General features: G+C 40.9%; 1 protein-coding gene across 5 annotated transcripts in view; it reads left to right on the forward strand.

The window, feature by feature from the left end:
• SEMA5B (semaphorin 5B) overlaps positions 1-14832 on the forward strand; it is a 360750-nt gene that overhangs the window by 279678 nt on the left and 66240 nt on the right. For 4 of the 5 annotated variants that reach the window (XM_035128943.3, XM_035128952.3, XM_088662258.1 and 1 more), the window contains 3 exons: positions 5557-5692; positions 8344-8551; positions 11763-11970. In XM_035128943.3, the coding sequence (XP_034984834.2) occupies positions 5557-5692; positions 8344-8551; positions 11763-11970 (552 nt within the window). The remainder of the gene's footprint in view (positions 1-5556; positions 5693-8343; positions 8552-11762; positions 11971-14832) is intronic. The other variant, XM_088662252.1, reaches the window with a different exon arrangement.

Below are 14832 nucleotides of genomic sequence, written 5' to 3' on the forward strand. Positions count from 1 at the left end.
CGGAGTGTGGATGCAATTTGACATGCAGAACAGATGCATGGGCAGAGAGGTGCCGAATTATTCCCCCCATCTCTTTTAATTGTTGTTGTTGTTGTTTATCAAATACTATACCACTCTTCATCCAACGATCTCAAGGTGATTTACAATGTAAAGACATAAAAATGCATACCACAAGAACACACAAGAACAATACCCCCCCCCCCAGTTTAAAAGGCCATAGATTGATTAATTGGCCAAAGGCCTGGGAGAAGAGGAATGTTTTTGCCTGGAGCCTAAAGATATGTAATGAAGGCACCAGTGAGCCTCCCTGGGGAGAGCAGTCCACTGAAAGAGGCCAGTTTCATAAATCCCTCCTGCAGCACCCTACACTGCACCTAAACATACTGCAGAGAGTCTCCTAATCCTCTGGAGCACATTTGTAAGTGCTGCAAGGTGCAAGAACTGCCACTCCCCATATGAACCAACCTCATAATCTGAGGCCATGCTTCATGGGCCTCCTCCAAAAGAGGTCTGGAAAGCGGCAACATGAGAACGGGCCTTCTCCTTGTTTTGCTGAAGGCTTTTCTTTCCATTAGTGGACAGTCACCATTAGATACACCCTGTAACTCCCTGTAAGCTTTAATGTTTAATCCAGCTCTGTTGATTTATGAAGAGAGTGTATGTGCAGAATCTAGTGTGGTTTTCCTCATCTTACCCCATAATTGTTTAGACTGCTGTCTCGTTAGCAAGAAGCAAAAGGACCAAATATGCAATTACAACTTCTCTTTTTATTTTACATTGCAAGAAAAAAAAGAGCATTATGTAACTCCAAAAGAAGTGAATAGAAAAAAAATTAGTATTGATAATAGCTAAACTTAGATCAAATAGGGGCTTTGTGCTATGACACAGTGTTCTTTCAAGAATTCAAAGGAGAGAAAATGTTCCAATTTGTCAGCTAACTAGACAAATAATGGTAATTATTCTTTTAACTTCTATCAGGACTTATTCCATGCTGTATGCATTCTGCATACAAAGTAAGTCTTCCATTTGCTGCAGTAGTATAACTGATGCATAAAAGGTGTATTATTTTTATTGTAAAGCATATTTACTCTTGAAGGAAGAGAAAAATATATGTGTATATACTCAAATCTCAAAGATTCTCATTTAATGGGGTCAGAAACAATTCTCCAAAAAACTGGGCATCAGGCAGCATGGTGCACTTCATTGTGAAAAACATGCTATAGTCTGATTTATTGCTCATTGTTGTGTAATGCAGAGCTAAGTCAGCAAGAAAGATGGCTATTTAGGGAAGAAACCTATGAAATATTTAAGCAGTTGTTATTAAAGTTTTCACTAGGGTCACTGAAACCCAATTTAAAAGCTTTTGGACTATTTTTTCAACATTCTGGCATAATTGTCAGTGCGCCTGAATGTAGAATGTAGGGCTTTCTCTCAGAACGGGGCAGTGCACAAATATATGAATGCAAAGTTGGGGTGAGGAAGGGAGAGGAGAGGTAGAGATGGTGCTTCGATATGAGTATGCCTATAGCACCCCACTTTCAGTCTTAGCCACTCTCGTCTAGCACATCTGACTCCCGGAAGTCACTTGGTAACTGTGCTGATCCTTCCAAACAGGAATTTCCTGTCATGCAGGAATTTACATGACAGGAAACCCAACAGTGAAGAGAGTATTATTTGTTTCTCAGGCTCTGAAGGAATCATAGAGAATGCATGTGTACTGTCTTAATACAATAATGCCCTTCTGTTTCTGACTCCATTCTTAGAGGTTGCATGTACACATTTTTGTGTGTGCAGAATTATAAACTCATTTTATCCAGTGGTGTCTGCCCTCTGAATCACACATTAAATTAGCAACAGACTGCAGATATATCTTGACATATTGGATAATTATTGTTAAGACAATGATCCCTAGCCTTAGAAGGTTGGGTTACAGTTACTTATAGGTCCATGTAGCATACAGTCGATAAAACGTGGCATGTGCACAAGTCTGGACTCTTGTCATGTATTTTGGGTAAATGAAGAGGGTCATGGGGCTGGAGAGAATCTTGAGAAATAGCTTTCAGTGTATCAGCTCTACGACTGAAATCATGCCCAGGGCTACTTCCAAGGAACCTTGGGAATATAATGTCATAATGATACTGGGGATTCAGGGTTGGGGGAGGGGGGCAAGTCTATTGATACTGGCAATTCATATGTGCACCAGAGGGATTTGTTCTATCTAGGAATTTAGCCCACTGCAGTGAGTCAGAAGAATTTTCAAAATTATAAACATTGTTTAACAATGCACAGGGATTCTCTGGAGTTATGATAGCGTAGCGTAGTAGGTACCATACAGTCTCACAGTGGTGGATACACAGTGGGGCGGAGACACTTAGCTGATCTGCTGGCAGTTGAGTCACTACTGCTTACCAGGAGGAGGAGGAGGAGGAGGGGAAGCAGAGAAGTGGCAGGGATGGTGGTGTGGTCAAACACATTGCATTGCCTTCCCTGTTGCCTCCCCCTCATCATCCTGGTAAGCAACAGTGCTCACCTGCCAGGAGGTCAGATCAGCACTTGCAGCTCACTATGCTGTGACTTACTGCAGTCTCACCTATGGTCATGAGGTAATGGACAAATGCGAACGACACATAAATATTTCGTAATACTGTCCTTGTATTTCCTCCTCCAAAAATTTGGAGTGCTTGGATCAACTTTATGACTGTTTCCAGATCAGTGATTTTAGGGTCATTCCAGCCCATCTTTCATGCTCTAGTTCTGCATCTTTCCGTGCAAGCGAGTGGTTTATTATTTGGGCCAGTGTGCCAGATCTAACGACATAAAACTGCAGGGCAATCCAGGGTTGTGTTGATTTTGTCCCTTTGCAGTTCTGAGGGGAGAACTTTGCTATGAAACGTTTGGCAGCTTGTTTTGGAAGCCCCACTCCGATCTCAAACGATCTGCAGTTTTATTTAGACGATTGTTTTTCTTCTTCTTCTCCTTGTGCCTGAAGGCATTAACTTGTCACTCGTCATTAGCTTTGTCTAAAGAACTGCCTTCTGTGAACACGCAACATGTCAATATCACTCAGATACCAGCAAAGAAAGGTTTAGCATGTGGTGCTTTGACAAGTTCAAAGCCTACTGCTCCATTGCTCAGTGAAATGGAAGGATGGCTGTGAGGGGAAAGAGGGAAAGGAGAGCATGCAATCTTAATAGTAATGTTTTAAAAGTGATGCCTTGCTTTCTCAGTGGCAAAAAAGCATCTCCCAGTCAACTTCAAATTGAGGTAGTTCTCTGGATTAGTTTTCTAATATGGTGGAATTATTATGGTGGGAATTTTCTTTGTAAGAACAAATGAGAGACATGTGGTGTGCATCATTTAAGCATAAAGAAATGTTGGAGGACCTACAAGTAGTTTATGAGGTGCATGCTTTCATTCATTCATTTCATTTCATTTATATCACACCTTTCCTCCAAGCTGCTGAAGGTGACCTAAATTGGTATGATACAATTCTGTACAGGCTTCCTGTACATACTGCTCATACCACAAAGTAGGAATGAAATAGAAGCATGCTTTTTTTGCTTCTTCATGTAGCAGGGTCTTTAAAAAAAAGAAGGGAGGGAGGGAAGGACCTTCTCTGCTTATTGCCTGCCTAACATCACACAGCTTAGATATGTGTTCTTAAGTAATTACTGGTTTAGTAAAAAAATCCTTTTCATAGTAGTTCAAATTGCTACCATTAGCAACTTGATATATAAAGCAGTCATTCAGACATTTACACAGCATGGTGACAAAGTCTGTCATGTTGTCCTGAAAGGGCTTTCTGTATTTTTAGCCTCTTCTTTACAATTTTCAGCTCTCTCTGATTTCCTCTTCTTTGTTGGTCCTTCTCTCTCCCCACCTTTTAAAATAGCATATAAATGTTTTAGAGTCCTCAGCTGGACTCTACAAGCTTGGTCTGATGGCAAAGCATGAAATTTCAGCCTAATTTTCTCAATTGCTTAGTGTGAATAATTGTGGCTTGCCTGCATCCTGTAGTGGAGGAGAATTAGGAGAAGATTGTAAGGCAGGTGTGGGGAACCTTTGCCCCCCCCCCACCAATGTTGCTGAACTACAGCTCCCATCATCCCTAGCCACTGGCCATGTTTGCTAGGGCTGGTGGGAGTTGTAGTTCAGTAACATCTGAAGGACCAAAGGTTCCCCACACCTGTTGTAAATAAGCACAATGCCTTTGAGGAATGGGGAAAGAAATGTGTACAAGGAGAACCTTTTTCAGATGCTTGCCTGTGTTTGTTTCATGACTTATCTTAATACTGGAGAGTAGGCTGCCATTTCAATTCTACCACCCAAGGACACACCTTCACGACATGGAGGCATGCCTTCTAAATGAGCATGCCAATATGAGAGTGTTGGTTGATTAACTTACCCACAGTATCCACAGTAAGTAACCCTGAATGCATATTCCTAGTGATACAAGTGACCTGTTGAAGCTTTACTTGTCTATCTTAAAGGGCAGCTCCTCCTGCCATAAATGTGAAGAGATTTCCCCCCTTTTTAATGCTAATTTGTATATTCAAATTCAACACAGGAAATTGCTTGAATTCACAGCTGAAGTTCAAAGACTATTTAGGGCAGGGCAGTTTCAAACAGTGAGCTTCGGGAACATTTTGGAATTGTTTCCTTCATTTCTATCCCGGCTTTTGTCTGTGGAACTCATGGCAACATGTAAAAGTCTTGTGTCCAGCCGGTTAACTTCAGGAAGCTATTCCATCATGCACCTTCAGCCCATGTCTGAGTTATTTTCACCCTCATCCAAGCATAGCCTTCCAGATGTATGTGTGGTTGGTGGTCAAGGTTGATGGGACTTGGAGTCTGAAAACATTTGGAGGGCAGTACATTGCCTGCCCCTTCCTGTTTTAATACTTTTCAGAACATAAAAAGGCTCCGAAGGCTCATCTAGTCTCGGCATACTATTCTCATGAGCCAACCAAAAGCCATGGTATTATGCAGAATGCATTTTTTATCCCAGATGTGTCCAGATTCTGTATTCCTTCTCTTCTGTCTGTCTGTCCTTGCAATTGGAGCTTTATGCAAATAGCACATATATGAAATGGTGAGTATCCAATGGGTTTGAAGGTCCAAAGGCAGGTGTGCTTTTCAGAGGTGGCATTAATACCTTAACAATGAAACCTGTGGAGCTTAAAATTAAATTTCACCTTGAAAAATAAACCAGAGGTTTTAAAAACTAGGCCACTTATAATCAATCAGGATTGATGGGATATCAGTAGTAATGTTCCTTGTGAATTAAGCTGTGTGTGACTTTTCATGTCGAAATTGCTTCTCTTAGTCTTAAATCATGTACAGTATTCAAGAGGGGCTTTTCAACATCTAATTGTCATATAATCCATGAGGATTCTTCTCCTCCCGTCTGAGGCCTGTAGCCCAGTGCTTCCTCCTGGTAATTTGCATGCAATTTATTTTAGTGAGATTTGATGTCTGTTATGATGGAAGTGTAAATGTTCTAAAGATTAAATTGATTTTTTCTCCTTTTCTCTTTCCTTTTGCCCTTGTTTCCAGAAACAGTATTGCTGCTTCAGCAGTGTGTGCCTTCAATCTCAGTGCTATTACGCAAGCCTTTAATGGGCCTTTCCGATACCAAGAAAATCCAAGATCTGCATGGCTGCCAACAATCAACCCCATCCCTAATTTTCAGGTATTTTAATGCAACACCTCAATTCACTCACATCTCATTCTGTTTCCTCGTTTGATGGGTAAATGTTAATCAACTGGTTCAGTGGCAGCTAGCATATCAGGTGTCTGTACACACAGTCAGAGCCTATATTCAAGTCCTCATTCAGTTATGAGGCTCATCAAATTGTCTTGGGCAATCTATTTTCTCTTAGCATAATGTTACCTCCTTAGTAACCATTCTTTACATGTACTACTTGTTTGTTTCCCCCCTATCTGCAACCATGTAGTTGTTTCTGAAGCTCCATTCATACATCACCTCCTTGAGCATTTTGCCTGACTAGCCTGCCTAGAACGTATCATTGAGCACTGCTGCTTTCTTGCCTGGATGGGAGAATAGAGAGGATTGTGTGCCTAAATTAGCACATCCCATCACTTCTGCTTCTGGCTCCACCCACTACTGGTATAAGGCCCCGAGAAAGTTCCCTAGGAGAGAATGTGGCCCTTGGGGTGAAAGAGCTGCCTACCCTTGCTATATAAAGTATTGGTAGTGCAGTCTTGTACGATTCATAGTCCTGTTCTTTCATAGTTACAGGTAGGTAGCCATGTTGGTCTGACGTAGTCTAAGCAAAATAAAAAAAATCCTTCCAGAGCACCTTAGAGACCAACTACCGGTAAGTCATTGGTATGAGCTTTCGTGCGCATGCACACTTCTTCAGATACATGAAACAGAAGTCACCAGACCCTTATATATAGTGAGAGGGTGGGGAGGAGTATTACTCAGAAGGGTGGTGGGAATGGGTGATTGACTGATAGGTGTGGTAAAGAAGTTTCATCCTGAACTTCTACCCAGAGTAGACCCGTTGAAATTAATGGACCTAAGTTAGCCATGTCTAGTCATTTCAATAGGTCTACCCTGAGTAGGACTAGCATTGCATATAACCTATAGGCTCTAGGCCTCCCCACCCCCACCTCTGCTGCTGCCCCTTCCTCCTGCAAGTCTCAGTACCCGTTCTATCCCATTTCAGCTATATTTTAGCAGGCAAAATTCTACATGTTCCTGCCAAGTAGACGGGAGGTCACAAAACCAGTACTAGTTTGCTTTTCAGGAGCACAATTTATTGTGCCATGTCCCGTTAAATCCGAGTAGCTTACAGCTGAGTTTCATATAGAAAATTAACTAGGGTTATCATAGAAGTTCTGGGGAGCAGCATTTGTAGTGCATCAGGGGCAGTCAGAGCGGTGCCCTCTGGGTGTTTTATTTATTTATTGTGCACATTTAAAAAGCTACTTTACAGTTTGAGGCCATCAAACCAATGATCAAGATAAAAATACGGTAAAATAAAATGCAGGAAATAAAAACTCCAAAAACAGCAAAGCCATTCCAGCAGATAAACAGTAAATTTTAAACAGTAAATTTGTCATAATAAGGTCATACCTCAGGAAAAGCCTTCTTAAACAAAATAAGTCATTGTTGGACTCCACACCCCTTCATCCCCAATGAGTGTGGCCAGTGGTTAGGGTTAAGGGAAACAATAGACCAGCAACATCAAGAGGGCACTAGATTGGCCACCGCTGCAGTACATCTTCTGCTACACACTAGGAGCCCTCCAGCCTTTGGTTCACTGGAGCAACTGGAAGCTTTTACACTGCATGTTCCCAATGCGTGCATCAGTCAGGGATGTTTTGGACTAGCTTTCATCCTCAAAAGCATATGGCCTGTGCTGCAGAGAAGGTGTGAAAAGATTGCAAAGTCAAGATGAGAGTTTTACAAAAGAAAAGGGAATGTATGTGGTGAACGACAGGAAGATTGGAAAAAGAGATTAGAACATTTTTCAAGTACAGAAAGAACAAGAGGTCAATGAAGGGCCTTCAGGAGATGACAAAGGTAATTTAGTGGCTGTGAAGAAACGATTTGGATGGGGGGGGGGGTGAATTCTCACTTTGTTGTTTGGAGAATGAAGGAACAATGCCAGAAATCTTTCCTAGAGAAAAATACAGGTCTGGGACATATGAAATGGAAATTAGAACAAAACAATTGAAAAATACAAGTCCACTTACTTAGCACTTATGCTACCCCTGGTATTAAATGATAAACTTCTTTCCACTGAGAACAGAAAATGCAGTTCAGCAATTAATGGTTTCCCCAGCCATCAGAGATGGTTCATGCAGGAGAAAAGGGAGAAGAAGCAAAATTGGGAGAGACTATTCCAGTCAAGATTGTGGATTTCAAATTAAATAGGAATATTTATGTCTAGAACTGCTCTGGTATAAGAAGTATCTTGATTTTGGCATGTTTGCATTGCCTAAATCGGCAGTTGCAGTCCTGTTCCATCAGTTGGAAGGACATTCCAGGTAAGCATGGATAGGATTGTGTTGTGGAGTTACGTTTGTACCACATTGAAGTAGATTAACCTCTTTTAACCTCTTTTGGGGTAGATTAACCAGAAGATTTTTATTTGGATATGTCTGTGTAATATGGAAGAAGGAACAAACTTGCAAATTTGTAATCTGTTTTTATCACTGGAAGCTGTGTCTTGAGATCCATGTCAATATAAACATCATGACAGTCGGCAAGAACTCTGCAGTAAAAATAGCAAACAAACGAAAACAGTCGTTAATCTTAGAGAGTTTTTAAAGTTGTAAAAGAAACACTGCTGTTCTGTTCTCCTTCAGTGTGGAATACTGAATGATGATAGCCCTAATGAAAACCTGACAGAGAGGATCCTTCAGGATGCTCAGCGCTTATTCCTGATGAACGATGTTGTGCAACCAGTCTCTGTGGATCCATATGTCACTCAGGACAACATCCGTTTTTCTAAGCTGGTGGTTGACATTGTTCAGGGCAAGGACACACTATACCATGTGATATATATTGGAACAGGTAAGTGCTTTTTACACCTGGGAGACTTCAACCATCTCATGTGTGGATTTATTAAACAGTAATCTCTGTGAGTTCCTTACTACAATGTTCTCAAATAGGAGAAAGCGAGAGAATTGATCTTCCATTATTGTCTGGGTAGAAACTGAAAGAGCATTTTGATAGTGTAGGCCACAATTTAGATGGCTTTAGGAAGCAGAAGGGATGGGGTTACGGTCCTTTAGTTAGCCTAAGAAAGAGAATAGTATCTGCTTAAATGGAATTCATTTGCAAGTGAAGGTTTCTGTGAAGACTGAACCCCATCCTGGTGAAGGTTCAGCTCAAAAAGGAGTAGAGAGGTAAATGATGTCCTCACAATAGCTGGCTGACAGTCTTCACTCGTTTCTGGGTCATACAATATGCATATACATACTTTCTTCTAGAGATCTGAAAAGCGTTTTCACGTTTGGGTAGCCAAACTTGGCCCTTCAGCTGTTTTGGGACTACAATTCCTATAATCCCTGACCACTGGTCCTGTTAGCTAGGGATAATGGGAGTTGTAGTCCCAAAACAGCTGGAGGGCCAAATTTGGCCATCACTGCTCTAGACAATCTAGGCCAATACTACAATCTACTCTGACTGGCAGTAGCTTCCCTGCATCTCAGTCTGTACCTTGTCCTGACTATGCACCGTGCCAGGGATTGAATATGGAACCTTCTATCTGCAACACATATGTTCTACCATTGAGCTGTGATCCACAAAACTTAGGCACATCTACTGAGTCATTCCTTTGAATAAAAACATCCTGCCAGCAGGGTTCATATAAATAATGAGCTCCAGCACACAAAGAGGTTTCCATGCTCTCAGAATCCACGTGCCATTCTTCAAGCTAGTTGCATGTAGTGATTTGCAGACAGGCTTCCATGCCTTTAAAGTCGAGCCTGGTTTGTTGGCAGACTGTGGTTTATATAGTATTGCAAAGTCTGCCCAGTTTGGATATAATGAGGAGACCTACCACAATCCCATAGCTTGCAAAACTTTCAATAGTGGACTAATCTTCAATGCCCAACTTCTTAAGTAGGAAAAAAAAAGCTTGGAAAGGTGCACCATGGCAGTGTTGCAAATGCTAGCTTCCTTATGTGGTGAAAGCTAAATCAAACATTTTAATTAATCAGAATTTATGTCTGAGCTCCATTTAAAAAAATCTAATAATTCCATTATATATTCAGAATGAGTTGATTTTATGTTAAGATATATGGCCTCTCTAAGTGTTGGTATAATTTATCCCATGACTATGGAGTCATCTGTCTCAGAAGTTATCATCTACCAGATAGAGTAATAATATATCTTTCTACCTTTTACCGCCACTTACTTCAAATGTGATTAGCTTTCGTTTATTTCCAGTAACAAAACTGCATAGACAAAAACTTTATTTAACTTTAGATCAAAAAAATACTAATTATTGATCTACAGCGATAAATGGTGGAACTTTAGTGCATAAACTCCAAAGTGAAAATAGCCTCGTGGGCTACTGTTAGACAGATCAAGAGTTGATCTAGTATCAGGAATATTCTTATTTTGTCTTAACCCCTGCTCCCGCCCCCCCCCCCCCCCGGTACAAACTTGTCAAAGACAAATACTAACAAACCCTGCTTATTTAAATGGAAAAATTGCTGTTTTCTTGGAAATTATAATGGGACCTTAAAATGATTAACTTTATTCCCTTCTTAACTTAAAGCCTAGCCCATTCCCAAGACAATGCTTGAGGGATGCAACAACACTTTAAACTGAAACCTATAGATAGAATACTTATTAAAACACTTATCAGATTTAAATTGCACCCCACGCACAATTATCCCATCTAATAAAAGTCATTCCAAATGAGAATATCTTACAGCATTTCCAGAAAATATCAAAGTTCATGGTTAAGCAAGTTTCCAGGCTGTGAAGCAACTACTGAGACTGCCTCTCACAGTACGGCCTTGGTACATAGGTAGTATAGTCAGGAACAGCTTCCCCCAACCTGGTGTCCTCCAGATGTTTTGGTCTACTACTCACATCATCCCTGATCATTGGCCACGCTGGTTGGGACTGACATCTGAATAATTCAATTAATTATTAATTAATTAATAATACAATTTTGTAAGGCCCAAGATTTTTAGGACTTTACAAAGGACAAAGCACATTTACTTGGAAATCCCACTGAGCTCAGTAAGGCTTATTTCCAAGTGAATGTGCATAGATAACAGTCATAATGTGATTCTAGCATGTGATTAGAAGGCGTATTTGATACGCAGTCCTGAAGTCTGTTGAGTCATAGCTCCCTACTAAGGACCACAGAAATATCACAGCTACATGTCTACTGTTACTTAAATTTACATGGGGGCGTTCCACCAATCACAGGATGTAGCTGACTGCAAGGATGCAGTTGTGTTTAGTTTGTACTGATTTTCAGATGAAAGTTGTGCAGAATGTTCCTTGGAATCTGTGGCTGCAGATTGCTATTCTGCCTCCAACAATGTTTTTAAGCTTTAAGCTGTTAGCATATTTAAGATCACACAGCTTTGTGTGAATCAGCCTCTAGGACACATCTACAGAACACATTCAACCCTATTTGAAAACAACCCTGGAAAATTGTACTGTAGGTGCAGCCGAGACTTACTAGGTAGAGATCCTTATATCCTTTAAATACGGTAGTTACAATTTGCAGGGTACACTGCTTTAATGTGTGAATGTACCTCTTCATCCCATGTCTTCCTTAATAAGGACATATAATTTGTTTATTATTATTTCATTAAACTACTTATATGCCCCCTTTCTACATAGAAGCTCAAGGCGGCTTGCAACAAAGGTTAAAAACTATATATTAACAGTTTCTCAAACACTATTAAAACAGCAGTGGAAATCAGAACACAGGAGCAACTTGTTAGCAAATTCAATGGTCATACTTTAGCTTCATTCAGTAGTTATATACTTTAGCCTCATGCACTCTTCATTCAGAATGAATGGAAACCTGAATGCACAAGCAGAGGGGCTTCAACCAAATGAATGGATTCACTTTTTTTGGTTATGTTTTTATAAGTGTATAAGAAGAAGAGAAATTGGAGGGGGGGGGAATAGTGTCAGAGCAGCCGTGTAAATGGGATGTAGTTAATCTTCCCTCTGTGTGCTAGATGATAAACTGAATCAACATCTTGGAGATTTACTTGCCTCCTGTTTCTTCTTGTTCTGCTAGAACATGGCACCATTTTGAAGGCACTTTCTACAACTAATAAGAGCCTAAGGAGTTGTTATTTAGAGGAAATGCAGATTCTTCCTGCCAGCCAAAAGGAGCCAATCCAGAGCCTCCAAATCCTTCACAGCGACAGATCCCTGTTTGTGGGTTTGAATAATGGAGTGCTAAAAATTCCTCTGGAGAGATGTTCAATGTACAGAACAGAAGGGTAAGAAAATTTATGGCTCTGATATATTCCATGCCAGCTTAAAAGAAAAGCATGAGGGAAACGTATTGCAGTCTGATTCATTTTAGAATACCTTTCTTCATCTTTCAGAGAGAGGCAGAAGATTCTGACAGGCACACGTAGCCTATAGAAGCAAAGGGAGTGATTTGAAGGCAACTGTTCTTGCTCATTAGCCCTCATTGGAAATTAATCCTGTTTACCAAGAAATTATGTCTGCAAGCACGGGGTTTGTTCAGGTAGTGCCAAATAATGGTTTTGTGTTGAGTGTGACCTGACCCATTGCCATAGTGGAGTAAATAGGGCCTATTGGTTGAACCTTTACCCCGTATCCATGAAGTACTAACTGACCAGTGTTACTCGCTGAGTTCAGTTCTGTGAAGATCTAGACACCTGCACTCAGCTGCTGAAGCCTGGGAGTAGAACTAGGTGTTGCTACTTCTGTTTAAAATAACACATCTTAAAATGTAAGGAGAAAAGTTGAAGTGTGTGTGAACGATGGTGTATATTTAAAAAGGATGAACACTATGCATGCCTGACAAATTGGACAAGAGAGGACAAACCTACCTACCACAGATAAGACTAGCCCAAGCTAAACAGAGTTGGAGTTTTTGTACTCATGGCAAGCCTTTGAAGTGTTGCCCCCCCCCTACATTTGCTTTGTGAGAGAGCAGTTCAGAGCTAGATGGTTGGAATATTCAGTGGAAGGTAGGTGGTTGCTGCTTGTATACAACGAATGGAACTTGACATTGTTCCTGGTGCATTGCAGAATGTGTGCTTGTTTCCTGTCCTTGCACCACTCAGAGGTTAACGTGATGTGATAGGCACAGTGGTCACATTCCCATGTTGCATATGCAGATCACATTTTTATGTGTGGACATGTACAAGGTTTTGGGTACAAACATTAAAAACATTAATTATGTGAAATAGTTCTTAAATAGTTTGCTTTAATAACAGCTGTGATATGGGGCTCCATTTAGATCTTACAGCTGCCCTCCACGGTCTTGCAAGCAGCAGTCTGTCCTCCAGCTGTTCATATACCCTTTGTCAGTGCTGTCCCCCAAGGGCAAGATGCAAAGGGCACATAAATATGACATTACTGTCAGCCTACTCTGCCTGGTAGTCTCCCCTGACATGTGCCTCCCAGCATCTCATTGGTCCAGAGTTCTTCAGGTCAAAACAGCCATGGCAACTTAGGTGCCTAGGATTTTTTTAAAAATTGCTTTTTGAAGCCAATCACTCATTTCAGAAGGAAGTGACACCTGGAAAAATGCCACGTTTATATTGTCAGCAAGACGGACAGGGAGGGGGATAGGAATGATTTTTTTGTTTTGTTTTGTTTCCAATTTTCGTTCCTGAGTGCAGTCCTGCCATATGGGAGTCACAAAGACAAAAGGTTTGTGTGTCTTTGATGACCTTGCCTCAGAGCACTTGAAAAAACGTTGACAGGCTTTGAATTTTCACTAGGCTTCTTGAGATGAATGTCATGCCCAGCAAGTTAAAGTGGGTGTTGGGCACTAAGCATTAGCTGCTTTTACAATGTATCTGGGCAGCATGTTTGTCAGCTGGCAAAGCTGATCTCCTTTTTGTTCCTCTTTATCTCTCCGATGTAGATAAGCATTTTGAATGTCACGTACCCTAGTTCCACCAACAGCATATTAAAAGCCCCCCATTTCTTGGGGTCATTTTGTTAAAATATAAAAAATAGGCAAAATTCTGATGCCAGGATGTAATTGAGCACAGCTTCATATCCACTGGGCATATAACAACTTTACTACGTATTTCAAAACATTTAAACCCTGCTTGGAACTGCTAAGATACATGCAAAAGTACCTTATTCAGCAATGGCCATCTTCGGTCTGGTACTAGAGTCTGCTCTTGCAGAAGTGCTTTTCCTTTGGTGAAGATTTTTACTTTCTTGTCTCTGAATTAATAGAAATCTTCGTCTAATATAGATTTCTTAAACTCCTGCATTTTCCCAGAGAGCCAATAGAAGAGTTAGTGGTCTGATGCTTTGTGGCTTTGTGTGGCCACTCAGCTAAACTTTCTCATCTCTCAGAAACCTAAATGGATAAATTCTATGCCTACTTGATTTTTAAGGGGGGGGGAATGCCAATTACGCTTGTTCTGATATTTTCTTTCCCAAATCTAAAACTCCCATTTCCTTCTTGTTTTCTCCCACCCCCTCAGTCTTCTTAAGTATCATTGTACACTTTAAAGAAAAGCTGCATAATTACTTTAAATACAGCAAGATCAGATAATGCATTAAAACTGGGATTATTATTCTCAGAACTGGACAGTGTAGGCGGAGTGCTAATCCAGTCAAATGAAAAAGGTGTATGTATGGCAAGGTGTGCTGCAGCCTGCCCACACCTTGCCATACATACTGTAAAAACCCCAGCCTTGTAGGAGAGGCCATCAAGGCAGGAATGGGATTAAACAAATGCCTAAATAACTCTTTCCATACAATGGTTTAGGGAGAAAGAGAGGATAATGATCCTTGTAATTCCCTTTGCCTCAGTTGTCTCCCCACTGCTTGCTGATACGCCTGCATTTGTCTTGGTCCCTGTGGAGCACAGATGTGTTGAGCCACAGGTCTCACCCATCAACTCTGATGGTGAACACTCATGGCTGGCCATGCCCAGTATGGCAGCATTCTCCAATCTGATGCCCTCTTTTTCTCCCACCATAGACATCTCATTGGCCATTGTTAGAACAGGATGTTGGATTAGGGCTCTTCTTCTTGTTGTTGTTGTTGTTGTTGTTGTTGTTGTTGTTGTTGTTGTTGTTGTTGTTGTTTGCTGATTAACAATGCCATTGCATTCAGTTTGATCAAATCGGTGTGAT

This window comes from Zootoca vivipara, chromosome 1, assembly GCF_965207765.1.
Source record: "Zootoca vivipara chromosome 1, rZooViv2.hap1.1, whole genome shotgun sequence".
In the NCBI taxonomy this organism is placed as follows: Eukaryota; Metazoa; Chordata; class Lepidosauria; order Squamata; family Lacertidae; genus Zootoca; species Zootoca vivipara.